Raw genomic sequence first — 25,090 nt, 5'->3', positions numbered from 1 at the left:
ACAAAAGGGCATGATTAACTGAGGTGCCACAAGTACTTTGTAATATTTAGGATTTTTAAGCGTCATTCCCAACAAGACTGTAACATAGAATAATTTTTGCTAAAGTGAATGATTTGCACCTTGTCCCCAGAGAGAGAAAGCAATGTCTCAAATGTGAATACAAACCAAATTGTAAACTCCTAAGAGAAGTGCTTCGATGCAACCACTGCTTTGAAGGTCTTTGCTTGCAGAGACAGCAAGATAGCACCATATCAATTCTGGAAGAAACCGCAGTGTGAATTGTAGGAGTAGTTCTTCACCACTACGATAGAACTCAAACAACTGATGACAGACTGGCTCTAGCAGCTGAAACAAAAGCAAACGGTTACGTCAAACATATCTCAAAATACGGTTTCTTCCTATTAGAGAGATAAAAATTGTCATTTTCAAAAGAAATTAAACAAAACGTTCATCAAGCAATCTTCAATACTTAGTGTACCTCATTTCCCCCCTAGAATAGATGCATTGAAATAAGCCCTGCTGTGAAGGACAGGACTGGTTCCAGCTCCACTTCTTGGAAACAGACAATGAGAGGTGGTGGAATGCTGGACTACTCAGAGCTGAGAAAGTCTTTTGGAATGCAGTTACTGAGGGAGGTTTTTGGGAGCTGCTGGAGAAGACTGTAGATATATAAGTGGCTGTTTACACCTGTTCTGATACATTGTAACATTCTCTATTTAACCACACATTATCTATGAATTTTAAAAGCATTCACTCCAGTGTTCTGACTTGTAAATAAAATTTATTCTTGTTTCTGTTTTAACCCTGGCTGATCAGAAATTGCTGCCTGAGGGGAAATATCACATACACACATAAAATTCAAACACTCTGGGCACAACAAACAGGCCAAGTTTTAAAAAATAGTGGCAGCATATTAGGGAAAATAAAATTCTGAATTCCCTTTTTCCCAATAGCCCTGTGATATCGCTAGGAGAACTGTAAACTTAGGGAACTGGCTGCCTGTCTGGTGGAGTCTCTGGGAAGAAGAGAGAGGGGACCCAGTGTGGATTTGGGTCAGGGCTGTCTACCTGATAAATAGAAGTCAGGCAGGTAGAATGTTGTGATGGCCCTGAGCTGAAGCTCCAAACGTGTGAAAGGAGGTTTATGGTGAGTGGCAGTGCATAAGGGGTCACATTCGGTTTTCCCATTAATGAAGACAGACAAGTTTTTGAATTTCTGCTTTGTGAGTAACTGTTGTAAAAGGAGAGTCATGCCAAGAACAAAGTATCACCCAAGTAGTGGAACTGCAGGGAGGGGCATCATAATAGTTATGCTAACAATATGGAGGAGGGTCATAGAAGAGAAGCCACTGGAGCAAGGAGAAATAATGACAGAATTTTATCAGCAAAGTTTAACAGGGTTAGGGCTGTTCATCAGTGACCAACCAGTTAAAATAAATGCACCAGTGACATCTCAAGTATTCCTTAGCCTTTATTCAGTCAACTGACTCTTTGCTGCCTTCACTTTTACTACCCCATCAGATGGCAAAATGTTAAGGTTCAACTAGAAAAGATCACAACTCTGTCTTATAAGAATTGGAAGGCAAGTATTTAAAACCCCAATGAAACAAGTAGAAAAAGAACGAAGATTTCAAACAGAAAAAAATACCAGTGAATGTTCTAGAATTCAGAAAGACAAGAAACCTGCCTACCCATTTTAAAGCAGAAGAGGAAGACTATTCTCCTTTCAAATAAAAGATTTTCCATCTAATTTGTCTGCTTTGCCCCATGAACACCTGAGTAGAGTTGTCATCTGAGGGAAAGGATGATTTATGATTAAACTTCCAGTGTTCAGGTCTATAAAGAAAAGTTGGAATATGTATCGTTTTCTTCATGGAAGGGCCAAAGGGGAACAGAATTTTGTGTTCAGCGTGCTTCCCATCACGCTGTCTGCTGCTTCACTTCTTTATGATTTTGCTGCTTTATCAAAACTTGCTGAAACTCTAATGTGATTTTGTACATATTCACCTACCTCACTCTGTGGATCCTGAATAACTTTGTATAAAGATGAAACCAGAGAACTCTTGTTTTTCAGATTTTTAGCATAGCTTGGTATGGATGCTTCTGGTGCTGTCTGACAGAAAACATTTTACACATACATTAATCCAATATATAAAGGTACAAAATAAATGGGAGGGGGGATCCTCCTCCACAGAAAATGTGCTAATCCTAGAAGTATTGAATTTTATTCACATCAAAAAATGAACCTTATAAAAATGTTTAGTATTTCTGTGGCTCAATTTTAAAAGCACATTTAATACCTTGGAAAGTACTATCTCACTGTATTTAGATGCAGTATATTTTTACTGTTCATAATGTATGCATTAGATAGTACCAAACTAATCACTGTGTTAAGATTTAAGGCAGGTAACAGAGCTAAATCTCTTCTATACACATTTTATTCTTGTGACTTGGGGAAAAAATCAATAAAGATTAAAGGCAGGCATGTTTCCACATAGACTGTTACTCTGACATCCACCCATCATGTTTCTCTCAACCTAGGCTGTGGAGAGAGGGCTGTGGTTTAGCAGTAGAGCATTTGCTTTATATGCAGAAGGACTGAAGCAGAATTTCCAGTATCTCCACGTGGGCAGTATATGTGCCATTCTAGAAGACTAAGACCACCAGAATCAGCAAACAATTTAACTGTATAAAATGGTGGGGTAAGTATGTTTACCTAATGTAGGAACTGTGTATAGACACCTAAAACCTTACACTTTGGCCCCGATGCTTAAGGTTCACACTTGCATTACCTTGAAGAATACTATACAGCTCTTCGTAGAATTGGCATATTGCAGGGGCATTCCTAGAACGACTGTTGTGGGCAACAACGCATTTTTACTCTAGAAAATTATGATTCTTGGTGTCATGCTCAACATGACATTTGCATGAGCAAAGTTACCACCCAATCTTTTGAATGATATGGTTGGTAGGGACAGGGAGACTAGCAGTGATAGGCCTTTTCTACAGAAGATTTTCTGTGGGAGAGTGGAGACAAATACACAGTGCTGTTGCTATACTCCAAAGAAGCCCCACCAGTAAAATGTATTAAAATGTATGATATATTTTTCCTGATGATCTTGTTATGGAAGTAAATGATAGCACCATGAAGATATATTGCTCTAAGAGGATTGTTTGTTTTAAAGGAAAAAGGGAGATTGGAGCACATAGTTACAAATAACTACAGGCAATACAAATAGCACATAGTTACAAATAGGAAATTCAGTGAATAATGCCCACCCACCCCCATTTATAATGTTTTAAAATGGAGAAAAACCAACTCCCTTACTCTTATGGTAATATATTGCTATAAGGGAGCAGATTTTTTTTAGAAAATTAAAGGACACATCAGAACCAATTCCAGCTGAAAATAATAAGCCCCATATTGTCTTACAAAGTAGCCAATGCCCCGCTCCCAAAGAAAATGTTGCCCACTGAAATTGGCATATTTTATCATATTGCTATAAGGCACCATTTAAAAAAAAATGGAGGCCCGGTATACAGTAACAGGGACCGGTAGGAAAAATATGTGCAATCACACTGGTAAACTAAGCTACTGAACTAAATTACTATGGGGGAGGGGGAGGGGGAGCAAAAACTTCATAATCACATTAAATGTCACACAACTAACAAATGCACCTTGTAAACATCTGATCAAAAAACCAAACTGAAATTGATTTTATCCTTCATAACTTGCGTGTTGCATCAGTTGTTGACCCAAATAATGTATTGCAATGCTGTTACAGTATTATTTCAAGAAGAATGGAAATAAATGTTAGTATAAAAAATTACTAGCATTCATTATCTAAAGCAATGCTGAAACTTACCTTGAACTCTGATAACCATTCTTCTACAACCCCTGTATCCACAGCCAACATCTTCCAACATTTGTTCTGCAGTCTTCAACCTTTAAATTTAAAAGCACATACTTATTTTATTAGAGATTTGCTCTCTGCAAAAACCTGAAAGCATTGGGGACTAGATATCTAGTATCTACACTAACTGCAAATACTGTTTCTGTTGCCATGTGCAACAATAAATGCAATTCCCCTCCTTGCTTTAAATGATGCATTAAACAAAGCTACACATTTTTACTCTGATAATAACATTTTTTTTATTAGGTACACCTTAGTTCATCATGTCAAAGAACATCTGAAAACAGACAGCAAAAAAAAGAATAAGGAACTGCAGAAAATATACCACCAACATAAAGACACAACTGAATACTACCAGATATTAAGTAGGGCAACTGAGTACCTAATGTCTAACATAATCATATTTTCCTTGAACCCAAGACATCTATTTTTTTAGAATATTTATATCCCACAACAGCCAGCTGAAGTTTGTCAGTTTATAATATTGTAAAAGTATACTAAAATAAATAAAAATCAAATACAATTAATTCTGAACATTGCCCCAGAATATGGATCACAAGTCCACACAATAGGGTCATATACAAACAGCAGGAATTTTCCACTGACCTGTGGGAACCCCCAGGTTGGCAGAATAATCCAAAAAGAAAAAAAAATAAAAGCAGGGCAGGGGTTAACATCTAAGAACAGGGAATGCCAACTGAGATTCTGCAAAATCTCAAAAGATCAGAGTTAACACTTTGGGGTGGCTTAGCAATCAAGACACTGGGGCCTGAGTAACCCCAATGGGACAGAGGTATGGGTGAAAATAGCACCAGTAGCTGGGAGAGGAAAATGACGTGGGGAGGAGGGAGGGGGACAAAGTAGAGAAAAAGGCTGGGAAGATAGAGAGGAAAATAGGGAGGAGGCAGCATGTGGAGAAAAACGGAAGAGGAGAGAATGTATATGGAGACCAGGGGAGAGGGATAGTGGATAAGAAGTCTAAGAAGAGAGAAGAGGACAAGGAAAGAGATGATTTGGGGTAGGATTTCCCTCCTCCATGAGTCTCACAGTCCCCATGAGTCTCACAAGCTCGCATAAATAAAAACTTCAAACATAAACCAAGAGGGGAAAAAAACATAGCAAAAGCTGTAAGAGCAGTAAAAGCAAGAGCTGCATAAACAGGAATCCAGTTCATAAAACACATGCAAATACGGATACTACAAACTGGCACTTGTCTAGAACAACTCAAGAGTAAACACCAGATGATAGATTGCAAGAAGGACATCTCATAAATAAGGCACCACCCCAGAAAGTGCCCATTTCCAACAAGCAATAAGATGGCGGCAGCATGATTCATCTGCAAGAGGCTCCAGATAAGCAGTTTTAAATTACCTTTTTACTAGGACATTTTAAATTTTTACCTACGCCACAGTTTTTTGGTCTGTGCTTAGCTGTCTCTCTTTGATTTAACAAATTTGGTCTCTGGCTGGAGTGGGAGTGAAAAGGGAGTGAAGGTTTCTCAGATAAGCATAACGGATGGGAGCCAAAAAACGCCGCCGCCCCCTTTCTGAGGAGTCTGAGAAAACTGCTGGTAAACAACTGAAGATGGATTTGTTCTTGACAGAAAACTCAGAGTCTATTTTAAATACCTTTCCCAATTCGAACAGGTTTTCCGTTTTAGATACAGACCAAGAATATCTTTGCGAACAAGAACTCTCCCGGCCAGACAAGGAAGAAATAGCTCGGCAGTTGTCTGCTGTGGAATTATCTCCAACAAGTGTTGAGCCCTCCTCAAGGAAGGAGGTTTTAGGCTCAAAAGATAAAGTAAACGTGTTGGAACTTTTAGCTAAACAGACCTCATTAATTACTGAGACGGTTGCAAACTTCTTCAGTAAACTGGAGCAAATAAATGGAAAACTTGACTCTTTTAAAACAACATTAAATCGTCTCTCAAAGATGCTGCTTATTAATTCCCCAAGGCATGATAGTAAGGAAATGCAAGTTAAGACCCAGAAGAAAGATACAGGTGATGCTAAAGCGCCCTGTATAATAGCAAGGAAGCTCTACTCTGAAGTCATGAAGAGCTCTCTCACAGCACAAAAGTTTCAAAAGAAGCCTTTAATCCCTCAGGAATCCTTTTGCAAACCTTCTCGATGTCTTCAACCAAGGAAAGTGGCTATACTGATAGGAAATCAGAAAGCAAATTTTGGCAGATGGAGTAATAAAAGGGCAGTTAAACTCTCTCTTAGCCAGATCTTGAATTGCAAATGTACTGACCTCGATATTGAAGATCTCTATTGGCTGCCAAGCATGAGTTTTTTGAAAAGAATTGTCATCTCCTTTGGGTCAGATAAATTTCCCTCACTGCTCTTAAAAAGACGTGGTCATCTAGAAAAATTTTTGATCTTCCCAATGAGAATGTTTGCTGACACAGAATGTCACCCTCTATGCAGGAGAAACTCTAACCCTACACACTCTAGAAGTGAACCTCGGGTGGTCGGCGAAGCTGGGGATAAGGGAAGAAACTCCTTAGTTCAGTCTAAAGGCACTCATCACTGCCATGGAACCTTAAGTCAATACATCACAAGGCAGAGGCCGAAGCAAAACTTCAGAAATTCCTTTAAGCCATCAAACCCAACTCACACTCAGTCTCCAGATCCACATGGTGACAACGGAGAAGTGGAACTGATAGTACTTGATTCATCATCGGAGCCACAGGTAGTGAACTCAACCACGTATGGTTCCATGCCAGATCTAGAATCTTCTCACAACTCCTCAATGGATGTGAGTTTGGAGCCAAAGGCCTCAGCCGATGCACTCATAGAGCTGACGGAGCATGAATCGGAAATACCTCAAGATGGTCAACCAGGAGAAGAGCAAGTAAAAGCATCAGAGCAAGTTTTGGTGTCATCCCCTAAATTTAGCAATAGAAATGATTATGACTGGGACTCACAAGTTCTTCTCCGCGCTCTTTCCTATCAGGAGTCTCAAGAGCAAAGTACCAACAAATCTCTGGCTCAGGAGTTGCTAGAGATAGGAGTACAAGAATGGGAGACCACCTGTGTGGAAGAGTGCCAGGGATCTCCCGAAAAGGAAACTGCTATCCTCCTTACTCCAGAGAAGTCATCAGAGAGGGCTGGCGAAGCGACATTGAATGGGGATCATTTGGCATTATCAGAAACCAATCCAGTCTTGAGGTCAGATACACAGGCCTTGGCACAGGGGTCTAATAACATCATGTCCCCTGTTTCATATACCAACGTGGCCCCAGCATGACTGGCCTTAGACAGCCACTATCGGAAGCCATCCAAGGTTCTGGAAATGATCTCTTGGAACATAGCGGGTTGGTCTCAATGGCTATCTAGATGCCCTAAGATCCTTTGTCATCATCAATCAGTAGATGTTTTGGCTGTTCAAGAAACCTGGACAGATTCATCCCTGGATTTGGATGGTTTTCTTTCATTCAGTATGAAGGCTGTTATGGGAAAGGGACGAGGGAGGATGAAGGGAGGCCTGGGCATTCTGATTTCAACAGCCCTAAAGGTTTCGTGTATGGAGTTGCAGCCCCTTGAACACCTCGCTATGACAATAGCCCTCCGTTGGGAGGGAAGTTGCCTGATCTTAATAAACAGCTATTTACCACCTTCAAAAAAGAAAGTGGATATTGATAGAAATTGGGCTGCATTGGAGGAGTATGTTTTATCGGTAGTTGAAGCTCACCCTCAAGCAATGATTTTATTGTTGGGTGATCTAAATGCTCGTATGGGACCTGATGATCCCTCCTTAAATGCTAAATTTAAACTATCTTATAGAGATCAAGAGGAGAGGTCTGATAATTTACTGTTACCCAGATCTTTCAAAGATAGACGATCAAACTATGCAGGGTCTTGTTTGGCCAAATTAATATTTAAAACGAACCTACAAGTTCTAAACGGCTCTACTATAGATGATTACCCCGGTAGATTTACTTATATGTCGGGGGGTTCAGCCAGTATTCTAGACTATATGTTAGTATGTACGTCCCTTTTACCTAGGGTTAAGAGTTTTAAAATTTTACCCCATTTGGATGGAGACCATCTTCCTTTATGTCTGCATATATCGGCTTTCTCTCAGGAGTTATATCTTGACACCCACTATCCAATTCAGGTGACCGGTTTAGAACAACAGAGATGCCGTGTTAGGTGGTCAAGCTGTTTGGATAGTCAGTTAAAAGAAATTCTGGCAGCAGAGGATCTTCAAAGTTATGTAGTTGCTTTTACAAATCTAAGCTCAAATGAGGACCCACTTACCTTATATGCAGACCTTGTTAGGAAGTTTATACCCCTTTTGCTAAAGGAGCGAGACCAGAGTGGCAAAAAGCCCTTCAAGTCAAAACCTTGGTTTGATAGAGATTGCTTGGAGGCAAAAAAGGTGCTTTCCCAAGCATTTGTCAACTATGTTAGCCAATATGATGGGAAGGATTCAAATTCTTACCTAACTCTAATAGAAAAGAAAAGAACTTATAAGTACTTAATCAATCTAAAAAAGAAGGAATATGTTAGGGAATCTTGGAAGGCTTTAATTCTAGCGGCCAAAGAAAAAAATTCAGCTTTATTTTGGAGTATGGTCTCAGGTCAAGGGTGGAATAAGAGCTCCTTCATGGAATCATTCATCTCACCGGATAGTTGGGTCTCTTTCTTTCAAAATATGTATAATGATACTCCCCCTCCCCTTCTCGTGTCCACAGTATTCAATGATTTACCTCTGTGGCCTGCGGTTTCGCCAAAAGAGGTGTCATCGCTTATTAGCCAGCTTAAAAGGGGCAAGGCGCCGGGTTTTGATGGTATTTCTCCTGAATTTTTGAAAGAAAATATCGATTGGTGGGCCCCTTTTTTAGCACACTTGTTTACTTATATTGATGCAACGGGAAGGATCCCAAATGATTGGGGAATGGCTGTGGTAGTTCCTTTTTATAAAAAAGGCAGTAGAAAAGACCCCGCAAATTATAGGCCTATAAGTTTACTAAGTGTCATCAGCAAGCTTTATGCCAAACATCTCCTGGAAAAATTTACATCGTGGTTGGAGCAGGATGATATAATGGTCCAGGAACAAGCTGGGTTTAGGCAGGGTAGATCTACAATGGACCATTGTCTCATACTCCAGCACCTCATTGAAAAATATTCTGGTAAGGGACCATCCTCCCTGTATGCAGCTTTTATTGATCTTAAAGCGGCCTTTGATTCCATCTCCAGATCTATTCTTTGGAACAAATTAGAAGCCTCTACTATAGACAGGAGGCTCTTAGCTCTTATACGTGTTCTTCATGAACAAACCTCATTGAGGGTGAGATGTACTGGTCAGGGACATTTAACAGATAAAATCCCCACTTTTAAAGGAGTTAGGCAGGGGTGTATGTTAGCCCCAGTTCTTTTTAACTTTTATCTCAATGATGTGGTGGACCATCTAAATGGGGCTGATCTCCACTCGCCTAAATTGGCACAGCGTCCCATTTCCATTCTCCTGTACGCGGATGATGCGGTCATTTTCTCTAGAACTCCTATTGGTTTAAGGAGAACACTCAAGAGATTTGCCAGTTATTGTAATACCTACAAACTGGACATTAATTATCAAAAGACGAAGGTGATGGCCTTCGGTAAGAGACCTCGAAGTAGAAATTGGAGTATAAATGGCCATATTCTTGAGCAGGTTACTCATTATCGTTATCTCGGAATGATTATCCAAGCTTCAGGATCCAAGGTCGCGCATAGTCATGCATCAGCATGTGTGGGAGATAGATCTGCTCAAAGTATACTGAAGTTCTTCCGCACTTCAGGGGGATATTTTGTGCCGGCAGCCTTAAAATTGTTTAGGGCCAAATCACTAACTCAGATGTTATACGGGTCACTTCTTGGACCACCAACTTCTTGTTTTGCACCTTTAGAGTTAGTTCAATCGAAATTTTTGAGAGCGGTCCTTCAAGTTCCAAAGTGTGTTTCTAATGCAATGGTTCGCCTTGAGACTGGCATGCAGAAAGTTGAAGCAAAGATCACCCTGCATTCCATCTTCCTATGGATAAGGATAAATTTAAATCCTTGTGGTTTATTACCCCTAATCTTAACTGATGATTTTCAGTCCAAGTGGATGATTGCCACTAGACAGAAAATCAGGGCAATAGGATTTTCCCCTCAAGTACTTCTCATGATGGGAAGCGATCAAGCAAGGCAAATGGTTAGGCAAAGGATCGATGATATTGAACGACAATCCGACTTACAAGGCACTCCTGCTTTTATAGCTCCTCCTAGTAACAGATATATTTCTGCACCTGCTTCTTATTTATCCATTCTGGAGGTAAATAATCTCAGGAGAGCGCTTACTTTGGCCAGATGTTCTGCCTTACCCTCTGCTGTTCTGGATGGCAGATTTAACAAGATTCCTTGGAATGAGAGACTATGTCCTTGCATACTTGGGGAGGTCGAAACCCAGGAACATGTTTTCCTGAGATGCCCTTTCTATAAGGAAGCACGTATGAGATTTATTATTCCCTTTCTGGATGGTATCTCTGAACATTCGGATAAGAAAAAATTAGAGAAACTGCTGTCAAACTCCGATTTTACTGTATTACACCAGATAGCGAAATTTTGTGCTCTGGTCGTTAAAGCCCATTAGAGCCTAGGCCTCCATTTCAGTTGCTTGCTTAGAACTATGCTGACTTCCTGGTTTTTACAAATCTTGATAGATATTAGGAAATTATGTTTTTAAATTGTATATACTTATATGCTTCATGTTTCAAATGGTTGTAAAATGTGCACTTAAATTTTATGGTTAACGTACTGGCCAAGTGCTGTAATAATAAATTACTACTATAAATAACAAGCAACAACCCATCTCACTTCTGAAGGGCCTCTGAAGAAAAAGTCAACCATTTCACACGTGTGAATAGACAATGAACCGCATCTTCTCGGGAAGAAGCTGTGGTACATACACCTCCCTCTATTTTTCCTCTCCCACTTACCTAATCAGGGCTACTCAACACCTCTGATAGCCTCCCCATCCCTTAGTTACTGGGTCATCAAGCAACATTTTTACCTACAGTCCAGCCCAAGATAGTCTTATCACACCTTTCCCAACTTCTTGTCCTACCACTAGACAATCAATTAAGCCATTGTTTTGGAAGCAGGATGCTCCAGGGTACGTTTTACACTATAACTGGACTGCCCAGAGTCATGCTCTGTGTGCGTGTGCGCACCTTGGTACCCATCCTCATGACCTCAAGTTCGCTTGAGCCCTCTTCTCTGCATGAAGCGCTGGTCATTTTGCTGCACCTCCGCGGACCTCTTCCGCCCTGAAATTGGTAAATATCACCTGATTCCAATTACTCTCTCTCATCTCCCCCCTGCCCATTTTCTTAAGTTAGCTCTGTGTGTTTTCTGTGCACCTGCCTTTTTATTTCTTTGTCAATAAAGAATCCTTTTCTGTTGTACACCTGTCTGTTTACTTGAGAATCTTCTAAGGGAATATCCTGGTATACGTTGGTGGAGATCCCTAGTTACCCCCTCTTACTGTGCCTCCTTTGATGCTAATTCCCCCAATTCACAAGGAGGCCCCCCATTTGGGTAATGGGTAGCCCTGGCAGGGGAACAGCCTTTGAGGCCATTGGCCCACTGGGATTTTTCTCCATGGCCTTAATGGCCAATCCAATTTTCCATGACTATGTAAACATTTCCTGTTCTGTGGCTTAACAAACCCACTTCTCCCTTTTTCATAAATCCCCAAGGAAAAAAATACGTGTATCATTCATAAAACAAGTTGTACAATTTATGTGAAGCAAACACTGCTACATTATATAGGTAATAAGTATAATAAAATATGCAAAACTGGAACCTGGAGGGGCAAGAGGACTGACAGAAGGCTATCATCTATTTCAGTTTGTTAGTATTTATACTGTCATGAAAACACAGTGATCGAAGAACCCTTGCCTGCAGTGTATTTATAACTGTAAAGATCAAGTGACTCATCTAAAAACACTGAAGATTTTTTACGAAACTTTTGTTTAAGGTAAACTATATTTAATAAAATGGCAAGTGAAGCAATTTGAACCTCTTCGAGTAGCTCTCTGGAATGTTCTAAACATTTTCTACACCTATGCCAATATAAATTTACATGGGCAGAAAAGAATTTCAAAGCCCTCTGTCAGAGGGAAAGAGAAAAGAGTAGCAACACTACAATGTAGTTTATTAAAAAGCATGAGTCACTCAAAGACCTTTTCAAGAAAATAACACCATATTATTTAAGAAATCAATGCTTTTGTGGTACAATTGTTATGCCAACTTTCTGCTTTTACTCAGTTTTACAAGTTCAGGCCCACAATAATCACAAAAGAAAAATAGTACTAATCCAACTCCCATATCCATTACTAGGTAACCATCTAGGGTATAATTCATCCCTTTATAGGATGCATTATTTCTGCGAGGATAAGAAATTGCTTTTTCACACACTTGTCAATATACTACATCTTGTATATGTTTACCACAAGAATAATGCTTCATATTAAATTTTATTCCTTCATTTTTCTGTATTCATAAAGTATTTTAAGCTTCATCAAGGTCGCAGTTTCTATCAATTCATATTTAGATGTATATCATAACATACAACTTCAACTGCTTTCTCACTTATTATCCATTACTTATGATTTAATATTTGACACCTCAGACCCAAAAGCAGTACAGTTTGATAACCAGGGCATTTAAAGTGGCCTCATGCCAACCACCTCACTCAAACCAGCATTACTATTCACAAAGCCCATTCTTTCTGTCAGATTACCAAAAGCTGATGGAACATCAGTCTGAAGATCCCTAACTGTAATCACAAGCAGTAGCTTAAATGTACGTCGTGAACTCCAGCCACAATTTAAACTACTTTATTCCAAAATACAGTTATATGTATTTTGTACTAACATAATAAAAAGAAAGTTTTATATCTATGTTTACAATCTATAATCTTCAAGAGTACTATTGAACATTGACATATAAATTATGTAAAAATCATCACAGATACAAAGGTTATGAAATGCAGAAGCAAACATCCATTCAGTGGCAACAGCAGGAAGCTATGAAACATTACAGCGGCAGCTATCGAAAGGCAGAATACATGCACATTTAAAATGTGATGTTTTAAATAGAAAGTCAGCTTTTTGCTTGAAAGTTTGTCAAACACAACAAAAAATCCACACAATGGGTTATTCAGAGACAGAGTATATGTTCATGCAAATCTGAAGATGGAGCCAGTTTGGTGTAGTGGTTAAGAGCGGCGGGACTCTAATCTGGAGAACTGGGTTTGATTCCCCAGTCCTCCACTTGAAGCTAGCTGGGTGACCTTGGGTCAGTCACAGCTCTTTCAGAGCTCTCTAAACCCCACACACCTCACAAGGGGATTATTATGGAGATAATAACATACTTTGTAAATCTTTCTGAGTGGGCATTAAGTTGTCCTAAAGGGCGGTATATAAATTGAATGTTATTTATTATTAATGTTCTAAGAACTATGAAAAGGTGAGGAGGATTCAATATCACAAAAAAAGAAGCCAGCAGTTTCTAAAGCAAAAAAACCCAGCCACCATAATCAGTTATTTAGCACCCAAGAAGAACTACAAAAAAAATTAATTAAAAAGTAGAAATAAGTTAGGGTTGCCAGCTTCCAGATGGTAGCTGGTGATTTCATGGAATTACAGCAGATCTCCAGGCCACAGAGATCAGTTCCCCTGGACAAACTGGCTGCTTTGGAGGGTGGATTCTTTGGCATTATGCCCTGCTGAGGTCCCTCCCTTCCCCAAATTCCACTCAAATCCCCCCCCCCCACAAATCTACAGGAAATTCCAAAGCTGGAGCTGGCAACCCTAGAAGTGGAGGAGAGGAACAATTAATAGACAGAAGAAGGGGAAAGAGATGAGAAGGGAAGTGGAGGAGGGGAACAATGAATATATAGAAGAAGAGGAGGTGGGCTTCTCCAGTAGTAGCTTGGAACTGAAAGCTCACCTTGTATGCTTTCAGTTGCAAGCCAATCTTGATCAACTGTCCAGTGGCATCTTCAGCGGTGACTGGAGTCTGAAAGTACACCTACCTGCATTCTAGTTCATAGAAACATAGTGATCGCCTAGCCAGTGGCCCCACAGCATGGGGCCAGAATCTGACAACGGAAAGAAGAATGAGATTCCATTCCCTCAAGAGTCTGGCTGGGTCCCCATGCTTGTACCAGTTTTATGTATTTTTCCCAGTTCCTGTTTTTGCTATTCTTCCAGAACAAACTGACTGTACCATGTTGATCTTTGGACTATAAGATAAACAGCAGTAATTATTACAATTATTACTACTACCAAAGTCCAACACTGGCTCAAAACCTGAACAAGAGCTTAGACTATTGCCTATCATTTTTATGGCACAACATGAATCCAGGCAGGTATAAAGAAAATATAGTTTAGATAAATGTTAGTCTTTCAGGTGCCACAAAACTCCTTAAGATTTTACTCCAACCTAGGGTTTTTTTGTTAACTACAGGTTAGTTAAAGAAATTTTTCAGGGCTATGTTTTGCCACTGCATTTTGCAGTAAAATTTATTTCTGAAGAATAATTTGTGAGCATCTTATCTCCAATGATTATCATGATGAATAAAACAGGCATTACTGGGGCTGTAATGAAGCAGACTGCCATAGGGGAAATGATTCAATAAAGAGAGCTTTACTGTCATAAAAAAGGAAATGTGACCAATGTTCAATGTCTAAAACAATAAAATATTGTTTACAAGTAGTCAAGATATAATAAATGGACTAAAAGTGATCAAGAAAATTGTTGCTGGGGGGAGCATTTTGTCTGTATTCTGAAAAAAAACTGTTACTACAACATTATATAAAAACTGTTATAGTAATATCCAATGTTCTACAAACTGGAAAGAGAAAAACAAAAGGGCAAGTTAGAAAGCTGACTCATGTTTGCAAAGAGTACAACACAAAGTAAAATTCTTTGGAGACTTACATTTTCCCACACCCATTCTTTGTCAACATTTAAATATGTGTCAGCTTCAGAAACACTGTTCAGGCTCAACTCCACATTCCATAGCAACTAAACATTATGATACTTATTTTTTTTTTAAAAGGTTAGACTTTTATTCATCTTCGTTCTTCTGTGCCTCCACACATGGGACAGCGCAGGCGCAGGCCAGCCGCCGGAGAATTTTCTAGAGCTTCCATGGCTCCGAAGGGGCCGTTTGTCGCGCGCCTCAGCGACCGTTTTCCCGCCCAAACGGTCACGTGATCCTCCAGCGACCAACGGCCCCTTCCCTCAGTTCTCTTCTTGCCGCCGCTTGGAGAGAACGTGAGCTTCGTTGCTCTGTGCTTTTTTGTGCTTCGTGCTTTATACTGACTGATTGCTTGGCTTTTGACTTCGGACTTCGTGACCTCGACTATTCTTCGGATCTCGTTTTGGACTTTGTTGTGGACTCGGTAATTTGACTCGGACTGTTTTTGACCTTCTTTTCGCGTGCCCCTGAAGATGGCCTCAAAGGCTCTCTTTAAGCATTGCCTCCAATGCCACACGAAAATGGCCAAGACCGATGGCCATGAACTGTGCCTGTTTTGTTTGGGGGAGACCCATAACGTGTCGGCCTGTAAGATTTGCCAGGGCTTCACCAGCAAGGCCCGGCAGGAGCGCAAGGCCTGACTGAACTCCTCCCTGTGGCAGAAGGTCATGTCCGGAGGCGCTCCGTTGCCCTCCCCCAAGGCCGGCCCTAGCCCCTCTGCCGAACGGCATTCAAGAGCTGGCTCAGTGGCCTCCGCGAGGTCGGGGTCGAAACCGCGTCCCCCGAGTACCTCGGCGTCGAGAGCGGCCTCTCCAGCGCAGGGACCGGTGCGGCCGCCCCGTAGCGCGTCATCTACCAGGTCGGATCCGAGACCTACGTCGGAACCGAGGATCCTGGTACCGAGTCCCCGGTCGGAACCGACATCTGGATCGGTTCCGATGAAGCCTAAGAGGTCGAAGCCGAGGTCCCCTTCGAAGGCGAGGAGCGCGTCGGTTCCGAGGTCTTCTTCGGAACCGGCGAAGAAGAAGAAGAAGACCAAGCATCATCGGTCGCCGCGTCCCGCTCCTCAGGAGGAGGTCATCGTGCTTCCTCACACGCCTTCCCCTCATCTGGGCTCCCCTGAGCCAGAAGGCATCTCCGTGCCGGTGCCGGATCCGATGGCCTTCGAGACGGTGCCCGCAGAATTCTCGTCGGGGCCGGAGCCGAGCCCGCACCGTCGGAGCCGACCATCTGCCCTTCGGTCGCCGAGGCTGGAACCGAGCCCGTCTCCTCGTCGGAGCCGTCCGTCGCCTGTCCGTCCGTCTCCACCTCCGGTCGGTCGTGAGCGGCATGGTTCCGGGGACAGTGTCCGATCAGTCCGGTCCACTGCGTCCCGGCATCGACAGGCTTCCTACCTCCACTCGCCATACCGTTGCCAATGGGAGGGGGCACCTGCGGGCTTCTCCGTGTCGGAACCGAGGCCTTCGACATCGAGGTCAGCGTGGGCTCCCCCTCCACTCCGGGCTCAGGAATCCGAGCTCGGTTCCGATGAGGAGGAAGTGGGGAGTTTTGGCTACCAGTCGGAGTCCTGGTCCGAACCATCGCCAGCTGAGGAGCTAGTGCCATCTGCGGACTCGCCATTCGAGGACCTCCGCATCTACGCCGACCAGATGGCAAGGATGGCCAAGGCTCTCGAGATGGATATCTCTTCAGCAGTCCCCCAGACCAAGGACAAGCTCCTCAAGCGTATCTATGGGGATAATCCGGCATCTGTTGGCTTCCCCATGCTCGAGGGTATTGAGGAGATTGTGGAGAAGGTGTGGCAGGTGCCCTGTGATCAACCTCCAACATCCAAGCGCATCGAGCAGCTTTACAAGATCAAGCAGGGCACCTGGCCGGCGTTGGTGAAGCACCCTCCACCTTCCTCCTTGGTCACAGAGGAGTTCAACCCCCGACGATCGGGTCACTCCTCGGTGCCTGCCGATAAAGAGGGCAAGAAGCTTGATGCCATGGGCAGGCGCCAGTACATTGTAGCTTCGCTGGGTCTGAGGATTGCCAACTACCAGACCATCATGGCAGGGTACCAGCTGTACCTCTGGGAGAAGTTGGCATCCTATACCCGAGACCTCCCTCCTGAGCAGAAGGCTGTGGTGTCCCTGCTGCAAACAGAGGCTGTCCGGCTGTCTAAACAGCAAATGAATGCTGGGAGCCACGCTGCTGACACTGCTGCTAGGGGGATGGCTTCGGCGGTGGTCCTCAGGCGCCACTCTTGGTTGCGGTCGACGGCCCTGTCCCAAGAGGTGCGTTCCAGGGTGGAGAGCATGCCCTTTGAAGGGGACTCGCTGTTCTCCAAGTCCACCGACGAGACCCTGAAGAAGAAAAAGGAGGACAGGCAGACGGCGCGGTCTTTGGGTCTGGCTCCAGCGGACAAGCCCTCCTCCAGGTCACGGTACGCTTCCCGGTCCGGCCCTTACCATTACCAGGGCAGATACCAACAACAGCGGCCGGGCTACCAGCAGTATCCTGCCTACCAGCAGCGGCCTTACCCTCCCGCACAACAGCAGAGGAGGCGTCGGCCCTTCAAGCCTCGTCCGGCACAACAACCGGCCCAGCAGAAAGATCAGCAGGGCGCCGGGAGGCAGTACTGACGGGTCACGCCAGCCGTATCCCCGAACTTTTCGGACAGACTGAGTCCACTCCTCTCTGAGTGGGAGTCAATAACATCTGACTCATGGGTCTTAACGATTGTTGAACTGGGATACGGGCTGGAGTTTGTTGAGCTGCCTAGATGCAGTTCACCCTTGACAGCTGTCAATAACACTATGGCCGAGCTGGATGCGGAGATCGTGTCGCTCTTGGCCAAGGGTGCTGTGGAAGAATTGCCCTATGAGGATTCTGTACGGGGTTTCTTCTCTAGGTTCTTCCTGGTCCCCAAGAAGGATGGGGGCTTACGTCCCATTTTAGATCTGAGGGGCCTTAATGCCTTCCTCAAGGTGACCAAGTTCAAGATGGTTACGTTGGCGGCTGTGATCGCCTTGCTGAAACAGGGAGATTGGTTTGCGGTTCTTGACTTAAAAGACGCATACTTTCACGTGGGCATACGGAAGGAGCACAGGAAATACCTGAGCTTTGTTTACCGGCAAAGGGTTTTCCGGTATAAGGTGCTCCCCTTTGGCCTGTCCACTGCCCCACGAGTGTTCACTAAATGTGTGGCCCCTGTGGTGTCCTTCCTACGGGAAGAAGGCTGTACCATCTTTCCGTACCTCGATGACTGGCTCATCGTGGCTGAATCGGAGTCTAGGCTGGTGCAGGACATTGGCTTGGTACTTAGCACTTGCCAACGCCTGGGGCTCCTGGTGAACTTGGAGAAATCCAAGCTGGTGCCCAACTGCAAGGTGTCCTACATTGGTGCACCGTTAGACTCTGTGGAGGGTAAGGCCCTGCTCCCCTTGGAGAGGGCTCGGTCCCTAAGGGGTCTAGTGTCCATGTTTAAAAGGAACCGATTCCAGTCTGTGCGCACTATCCAGTGCTTACTAGGGCATATGGCAGCGGCCACCTCTGTGGTGCCTTTCGCTAGGCTGCGTATGCGCCCTCTCCAGAACTGGTTTGTGCGGAGGTACGATGCTCTGCTGCACCCTCCGTCCCGCAAATTCTCTATCCCGAGGGTCATCCTCTCCTCCTTGGACTGGTGGCTGTCTGATGACAACTTGTTTAGAGGGACCCCTTTTGGGTATCAACACCATGACATCACGGTTACCACTGATGCCTCTCTGTTGGGATGGGGGGCTTACTGTGGTGATGTGTCTGTGCAGGATGTCTGGTCTGAGAGGGAAAAGACCCTCCATATCAATGTGCTTGAACTAAGGGCCATTCGTTTCGCACTTGTGTCTCTTACAGCACTGCTGAGAAATCGTCAGGTCTTGGTGCAGACGGACAACACAATTGCCATATACTACGTGAATCAGCAGGGGGGCACAGTGTCCATGGCCCTGTGCCGGGAAGCCACACTCACTTGGCAGTGGGCTATCAAGAACGGCGTGTCGCTCCGTGCTATACACGTGGCTGGGTCAGACAATGCCCGGGCAGATGCCCTCAGCAGGGTCCCTTTGCTGGACCACGAGTGGGAACTGAACGTAGAGTGCGTTGGGCCGATCTTCCAGATGTGGGGTCATCCAGTGATAGACGTGTTCGCCACTGCGGCGACCACCAAGGCCCACACGTTCTGTTCCAGGGCAGGGAGCGACCCCCTCTCTATTGGGGATGCCTTCCAGTTTACGTGGACGCAGGGCTTGCACTACATGTTTCCTCCGTTCCCCTTGATTCCCAGGGTCCTGTGCAAGATAGAGGAGGACGGGACGGACTGCATCCTAGTGGCCCCCTTCTGGCCACGGCAGGTTTGGTTCCCGAAGCTCCTGCGGATGTCCCAACGGACGTATGTGAGTCTGCCCCCTCGGCAAGACCTTCTCCTAAACGGGAGCCTAGTCCACCACGATCCCAGGAAGCTGCACCTAACGGCTTGGCGGATCGTTCCTCCCCGATAGGCTTTACTGACGAGGTACAGAGGGTCCTCCTGAATGCTCGTCGGCCATCCACTAGGCGCGCTTATGCGGCCAAGTGGCGCAGGTTTGAGCTCTGGGCACTTGCCAGAGGAGTGGTGCCTGACAGCAGCCCCTTGGGGGTTGTGTTCGAGTATTTGTGCCACTTGCGTGGCCTGGGCTTGAAGGTGTCCTCCCTCAAGGTCCACCTGGCAGCGATATCAGCTGCTCACACCCGAGTTGAGGGTGCTACGGTGTTTTCTCACCCACAATCCCGCCAGTTCCTTAAGGGCATGTACAATCTTTACCCACCTGTGTCGACGCCAGTGCCTCAGTGGTCACTGTCCTTGGTGCTTTCACGCCTCATGTTGCCTCCATTTGAACCTATGGCTACATGCCCCTTGGATATGCTATCCTACAAGGTGGCATTCTTGGTGGCCGTCACATCGGCCAGAAGGGTCAGTGAGCTGTCTGCACTGCGGTCTGACCCTCCCTTTCTTGTGTTTCATCCCAACAAGGTGGTCCTGCGTCCCTGCCTCGGGTTCCTGCCCAAGGTGGTGTCCGCCTTCCACCTCTCGCAGGATATCTCACTACCTGCGTTCTTTCCTCAACCTTCCTCTAAGGGGGAAAAGGCCCTTCATTCCCTAGACTTGAAGAGGGCCCTAGCCTATTACCTGGATAGGACGAAGGAATTCCGCTCCAGTCCTCACCTGTTTGTGTGTTTTGGGGCCAAGGAAAAGGGTAACAGGGCTTCCTCACAGACCCTGTCTAGGTGGATTGTGACGGCCATTAGCAAGGCCTATTCCCTGGCAGGGGTGGCTTGCCCGCTTCGTGTCAGGGCCCACTCCACGCGGTCCCAAGCATCCTCTTCGGCACTCCTCAGGGGGGTGCCCCTGGTTAACATTTGCAAAGCAGCCACATGGTCCTCTGCAGACACCTTTGTTAGGCATTACGCCATTGATGTCAATGCGGAGCAGGATGTATCTGTGGCTAGGGCTGTCCTACACTCCCTTTTTTCCTGAAGGAGTTTTGGGATGACTTTCTTGGCGTACCTGCTGGGTACCCTTGAGTGAAAGAGTGTATATATGTACCTTGGGGTGTATATATGTAAATATTGGGTATTTATGTGTCCTTACACAGTTTTTTACATAGATGTATATATGCATATCTATTTGTTTATGCTTGTTTGTGCAATAAAATTGTGTTGGACTTCACCCCCGCCTTCCTTATTGTGTGAAGCTTGGTACACTCCCATGTGTGGAGGCACAGAAGAACGAAGATGAAAACAGGGTTAACATACCTGTAACTTATGTTCATCGAGTTCTTCTGTGCTGACACACAACCCTCCCTCCTACCCCGCTGTGAACTCCAATGCACGATAATGTGATGGCTGTAACGGAAATTGGTGTTTTTAAGGTGTTATGGCTGAAGTGTGTTGGTCAAGCGGCGGCAAGGGAGAACTGAGGGAAGGGGCCGTTGGTCGCTGGAGGATCACGTGACCGTTTGGGCGGGAAAACGGTCGCTGAGGCACGCGACAAACGGCCCCTTCGGAGCCATGGAAGCTCTAGAAAATTCTCCGGCGGCTGGCCTGCGCCTGCGCAGTCCCATGTGTGTCAGCACAGAAGAACTCGATGAACATAAGTTACAGGTATGTTAACCCTGTTTACTGCATCTCCCTTGAATAAGGCCCAAAGCTGTTTACAGCATTAAAAACAACAATAAATATTATATATTAAACCTAAAAAACATATTGCTACCATCTGAGGGGTACCACAAGAATACAACCAATAATAAAAATAGGACACAACCAGGTGGCAAGATTCCATGATACATCATGGCTGGTTAAAGGCCTGATGAAACAGTTCCACCTTGAATGCTCTGCAAAATTAGAAAATATATAAAGTATCACTTAACTATCTTTTAAATAATTAACAATTTTGAAAGCAAGCATATAGAACAAAAAACATATATATGCTTACAAAATAATTAGAAATCTAGACTTCACTATATTTCAGACTCATACATGAGCTTGTTTTTATAAGACAAGTTTCGAAAAAGCTGACTCAAGAAAGAAAAAAAAAAGCAGAAGTTGCATGTGGTCATATTTTTCACTTTATACAATTTACACTTCCATGAACAAATTCAGCTTTCTCCAGGTATTTCATTTGCAAGTTTTTTTACTATGTAGTAATTCAGAGTTTATATTACCAAGAATACTTTCTGTTAACAAATTGTTCATCCACTCTCTAACTTCACTAAAAGGTCAGTTGTGCAAACATCAAAACCACACTCTGTATGGATCAAGGCTCAGGAATGAATGGATTAATTATAAAATAAATATTTGAGCCAGCCATACAATTAATACCACAAAAATTATTAGCCCACAATATCTTTAAGTAGCCTGTTTAGCTACATACACCCATGTTACTCACTTATAGACCTAAAAGTAACATTTGTAAACTTTCTTTACCTAATCACATGGAAAGAGGTTTTGCCAAAAAAAAAATCAGTTCAAACCACAAGCTATGCTTTGTTCTCTTCTCTCCAAAACAGGATTCACCCCATGATTTGAATCCTGATTTGAAATGGGGGGGTCAGAGCTTGTGGGGGGCAGCTTGGAGATCAAACAAAAAATTAGAAGTGTTTAGTTTTTTAACAAAACAAAGGATCCCAGGGACTCTCTCACAGAATAACAAACCACAGTTTTTTGTTGCATCTGAACCATGGAGTGGTTATTTTTAAAGCAATTATCAAATAAACAAAGTTGTGAAATATCAAACTGCAAAATTAAATGAGAATGTGTATGGTTTTGAAAGCTACAGTGCATGGTAAAACCAAAAAGAATTCTTCGACAAATATCAAATCTATGATACATCAAGAACGCACACAACTGACTGCAAAATCCACTTTCACATTTCTACAATACTGACCAAAAGGTGCCCTGATCTTAACCAGCATCTCAGAGTTGTGGTAAATAACCAATTATAGAAATTGGCAAAGCAAAACTGACAAATTAGCTGAGGTATTAGAAATGCAATACTGCATGCTTAGCGAAAGTTTCCAAGTACACTGCATCACTCCAGCACACATGTCATGTGTTATTCATCATAACTGAGACATCAACAGAATGCATTTCACTACAGATTTTATATGTAACTTCGTTTAGCTTTCATATTTTTATTTCCACTTAACAATATACAGATTAATTCCAGGAGTCTGAGTGCTTAACAACCAATAACCTTAGTTTTTTAATCATTTCATCACAACATGGCTCATGTGACACTCTTGTTAATATTGATAGGATATACTTCCAATATTAAACCCTTGCTCTAAACAACTCAAAAATATCTTTTTTAGATTTTTAGAGAGAAATGATGACTCTAAAAGGATTTACAATACGAAGACTAAACAAGCAGTAACTTCCTAAATTTGTAAAGCACTAGAAATGACATTCCCTAATTAAAGCTTTCAAGTAATGAAAACAGGGCAACAAGCAGTTAAATGTAACAGTCAAAGGCTTTAATATATATAAATGTAATTGGTGTTAGAAAAATCTGTAAGGTCTTCCTTTGAAGCAGAAAGTCAAATAATGACTGAAGACGCAACAAGGCCCAACTAAAAAGTTGTAAAAACATCCTGGTACAAGTTTTAAAAGTTAAACATACAAGTTTTCATGTTTGTATCTGAATATGCTAAACTTGTATGAGAAACAGTTTTATATACAATATACTAAAAATGGTGTAGAAAAGGGTTACTTTGTTGACATTTTCATTTAACTGAATATGTTCCTTTTAAAGAGTCAACTTTAAATATAAACCTGCTACCTGAAATGAATTCAAGACAAAAAGGAGTACTCTGTAGCAATATAAACAGCAAAACCACCACCTAATTATTAGTTTTATATGGTGGCTTCAGTCTGACAGTACAATGATAACAGGAACTAGAGTACTTTGTGAGCAAGTCTTGGAAACACCATCAAAACATTTAAACCTAGGGCAGCAAGTATTCTGAAGTTAGTTACACAAGAATTACTCAGCAGTAAGTCTGCCAGTTCCACACTTCAGTTGCCTGTAACATCATTTTACAAAGCTTATGGAGGCAAATATTACCATGCACTAAATGCTTTTATGCAAGTCAGTCCCACTGAGACTACAGTAGTATTTTTCAGGAACACAGTTTTATACTTTAAACCCATCTTCACATCAGTTCCTAAGAAAGTAAAAAGACTGCAAGACTAAAAGCACAGTCCCATGCAGAGTATGATAGGAGGTTCACAAACTGGTTAGGGAGCAAGAAACCAGTCTTCATTTTGAAGTGCACCAATCTGGATGGCACAACAAACTGAGATCAGATCAAGGTATTCTCAAACAAGGAAGTTTCCAATTTCAGGTATCATACAAACAGAAGGATGGAAGGCTCATGTAATCTTGAAAATAAATCAGTCTCATATTAATAATAAACTCCATTTTGCTTTCAATGTCTACAAATAGCCTAACAGTTCAATCCTATCCAGAAGGTATGCCCATTGAGCAGAGATAGAATCCCTCCCCTGATGGAGGCTGCTGACGAGATGGTAGAATTGCCTGAGCCCTCTCCCCCTTCCTTGCCTCAGAGCAAGGAATCTGTGCACTCTTCTAGGAGTTCAGAGAAAGGAGGCAGGAAAGCATTTAATGAGGCTCCAGAAGATCTTATTCTGCTCACAGCCAGGACAGTAGATCATATTTACAGAGAACTCCATCTTTTGAACTCTTAAGTTAGAGGAACTGATTAAACTGAGGAATGGGGTTCATAATCCTGGTGACATCATTTCCACTTTGGAAGATGAGATTCAACCAGCTATGACTATAAACCCGGCTGCATCCCCCTACCCCAATAAGCTAGGCAATCTCTCTCCTAACTACCAGGAACGAGGCAGGATGAGACAGGAGCCTTCTCAATTGGTTTTGCAGCCAAATAAGATTTGTCTATAAATCTGCAGATATAAAGGATCCATCCCCACCTGGAGGACGCCTTTTCTCATCCGGAATCACTTAAGAGCTCTTTGGACAGCACATTAGATATGTGGACATTAAATCAACTGAATCGCTTAATGATCCCAACCAAGTCAAGAAGGTCCTGACTTTTAGTTCTTCTCTTATTCCTGGACTACTTTTACGTCATAGGACTTTTTATACTCCAAGGAAATTTCCCCTATCCATGTTTTTAAGGATCTATTGTTATCTCCACTGCTTCCAATGTTTTCGTACTGCAAGAAACCTTGCCATGACAAGCCTTCTCCCAATGCTTTGGATATTACTTGGAAGGGCACCAGTTTAAATAAGCCCGCTGTTTCTAATGCTGTTGATGATGTTAATAGCTCTAATGATCTAATAGCATCTAATGGCCACTTGTTGAATTTCACTGAGGAGTAGTTCCTGAATACATTTGGGGACCTGCTGCCAAGCGAACAACAGGCAGTATGTGAAAGTCTGGCCTTAACAACAAAGAAACTGAGGGACTTTATTGGGGTAGAAACCACCATACAGGCTGAGATTGTGATTCCAAAAGGAGCTGATGCACATCAGGAATCTAATGATATTGTTGTTGGGACTGTTAATGTATGTCCACAGCTGTCGCCTGCCTGTAATCTGGGAGAGCT

At 43.2% G+C, this 25,090-nt stretch overlaps 1 protein-coding gene across 6 annotated transcripts in view; it reads right to left on the bottom strand.

The window, feature by feature from the left end:
* HYCC1 (hyccin PI4KA lipid kinase complex subunit 1) overlaps positions 1–25,090 on the bottom strand; it is a 99,426-nt gene that overhangs the window by 35,342 nt on the left and 38,994 nt on the right. For 5 of the 6 annotated variants that reach the window (XM_054991005.1, XM_054991002.1, XM_054991000.1 and 2 more), the window contains 3 exons: positions 3,866–3,945; positions 2,011–2,112; positions 166–345 (listed from right to left, as the gene is read on the bottom strand). In XM_054991005.1, the coding sequence (XP_054846980.1) occupies positions 166–345; positions 2,011–2,112; positions 3,866–3,916 (333 nt within the window). In that variant the 5' untranslated portion in view covers positions 3,917–3,945. Of the gene's footprint in view, positions 1–165; positions 346–2,010; positions 2,113–3,865; positions 3,946–13,902; positions 14,060–25,090 lie in introns of those variants that run through there. The other variant, XM_054991004.1, reaches the window with a different exon arrangement.

The sequence above is a fragment of the Eublepharis macularius genome, chromosome 11, assembly GCF_028583425.1.
Source record: "Eublepharis macularius isolate TG4126 chromosome 11, MPM_Emac_v1.0, whole genome shotgun sequence".
Classification (NCBI taxonomy): Eukaryota; Metazoa; Chordata; class Lepidosauria; order Squamata; family Eublepharidae; genus Eublepharis; species Eublepharis macularius.
Note: the sequence above shows the minus strand (reverse complement) of the source record. Positions and strands in the feature narration are given on the sequence as shown.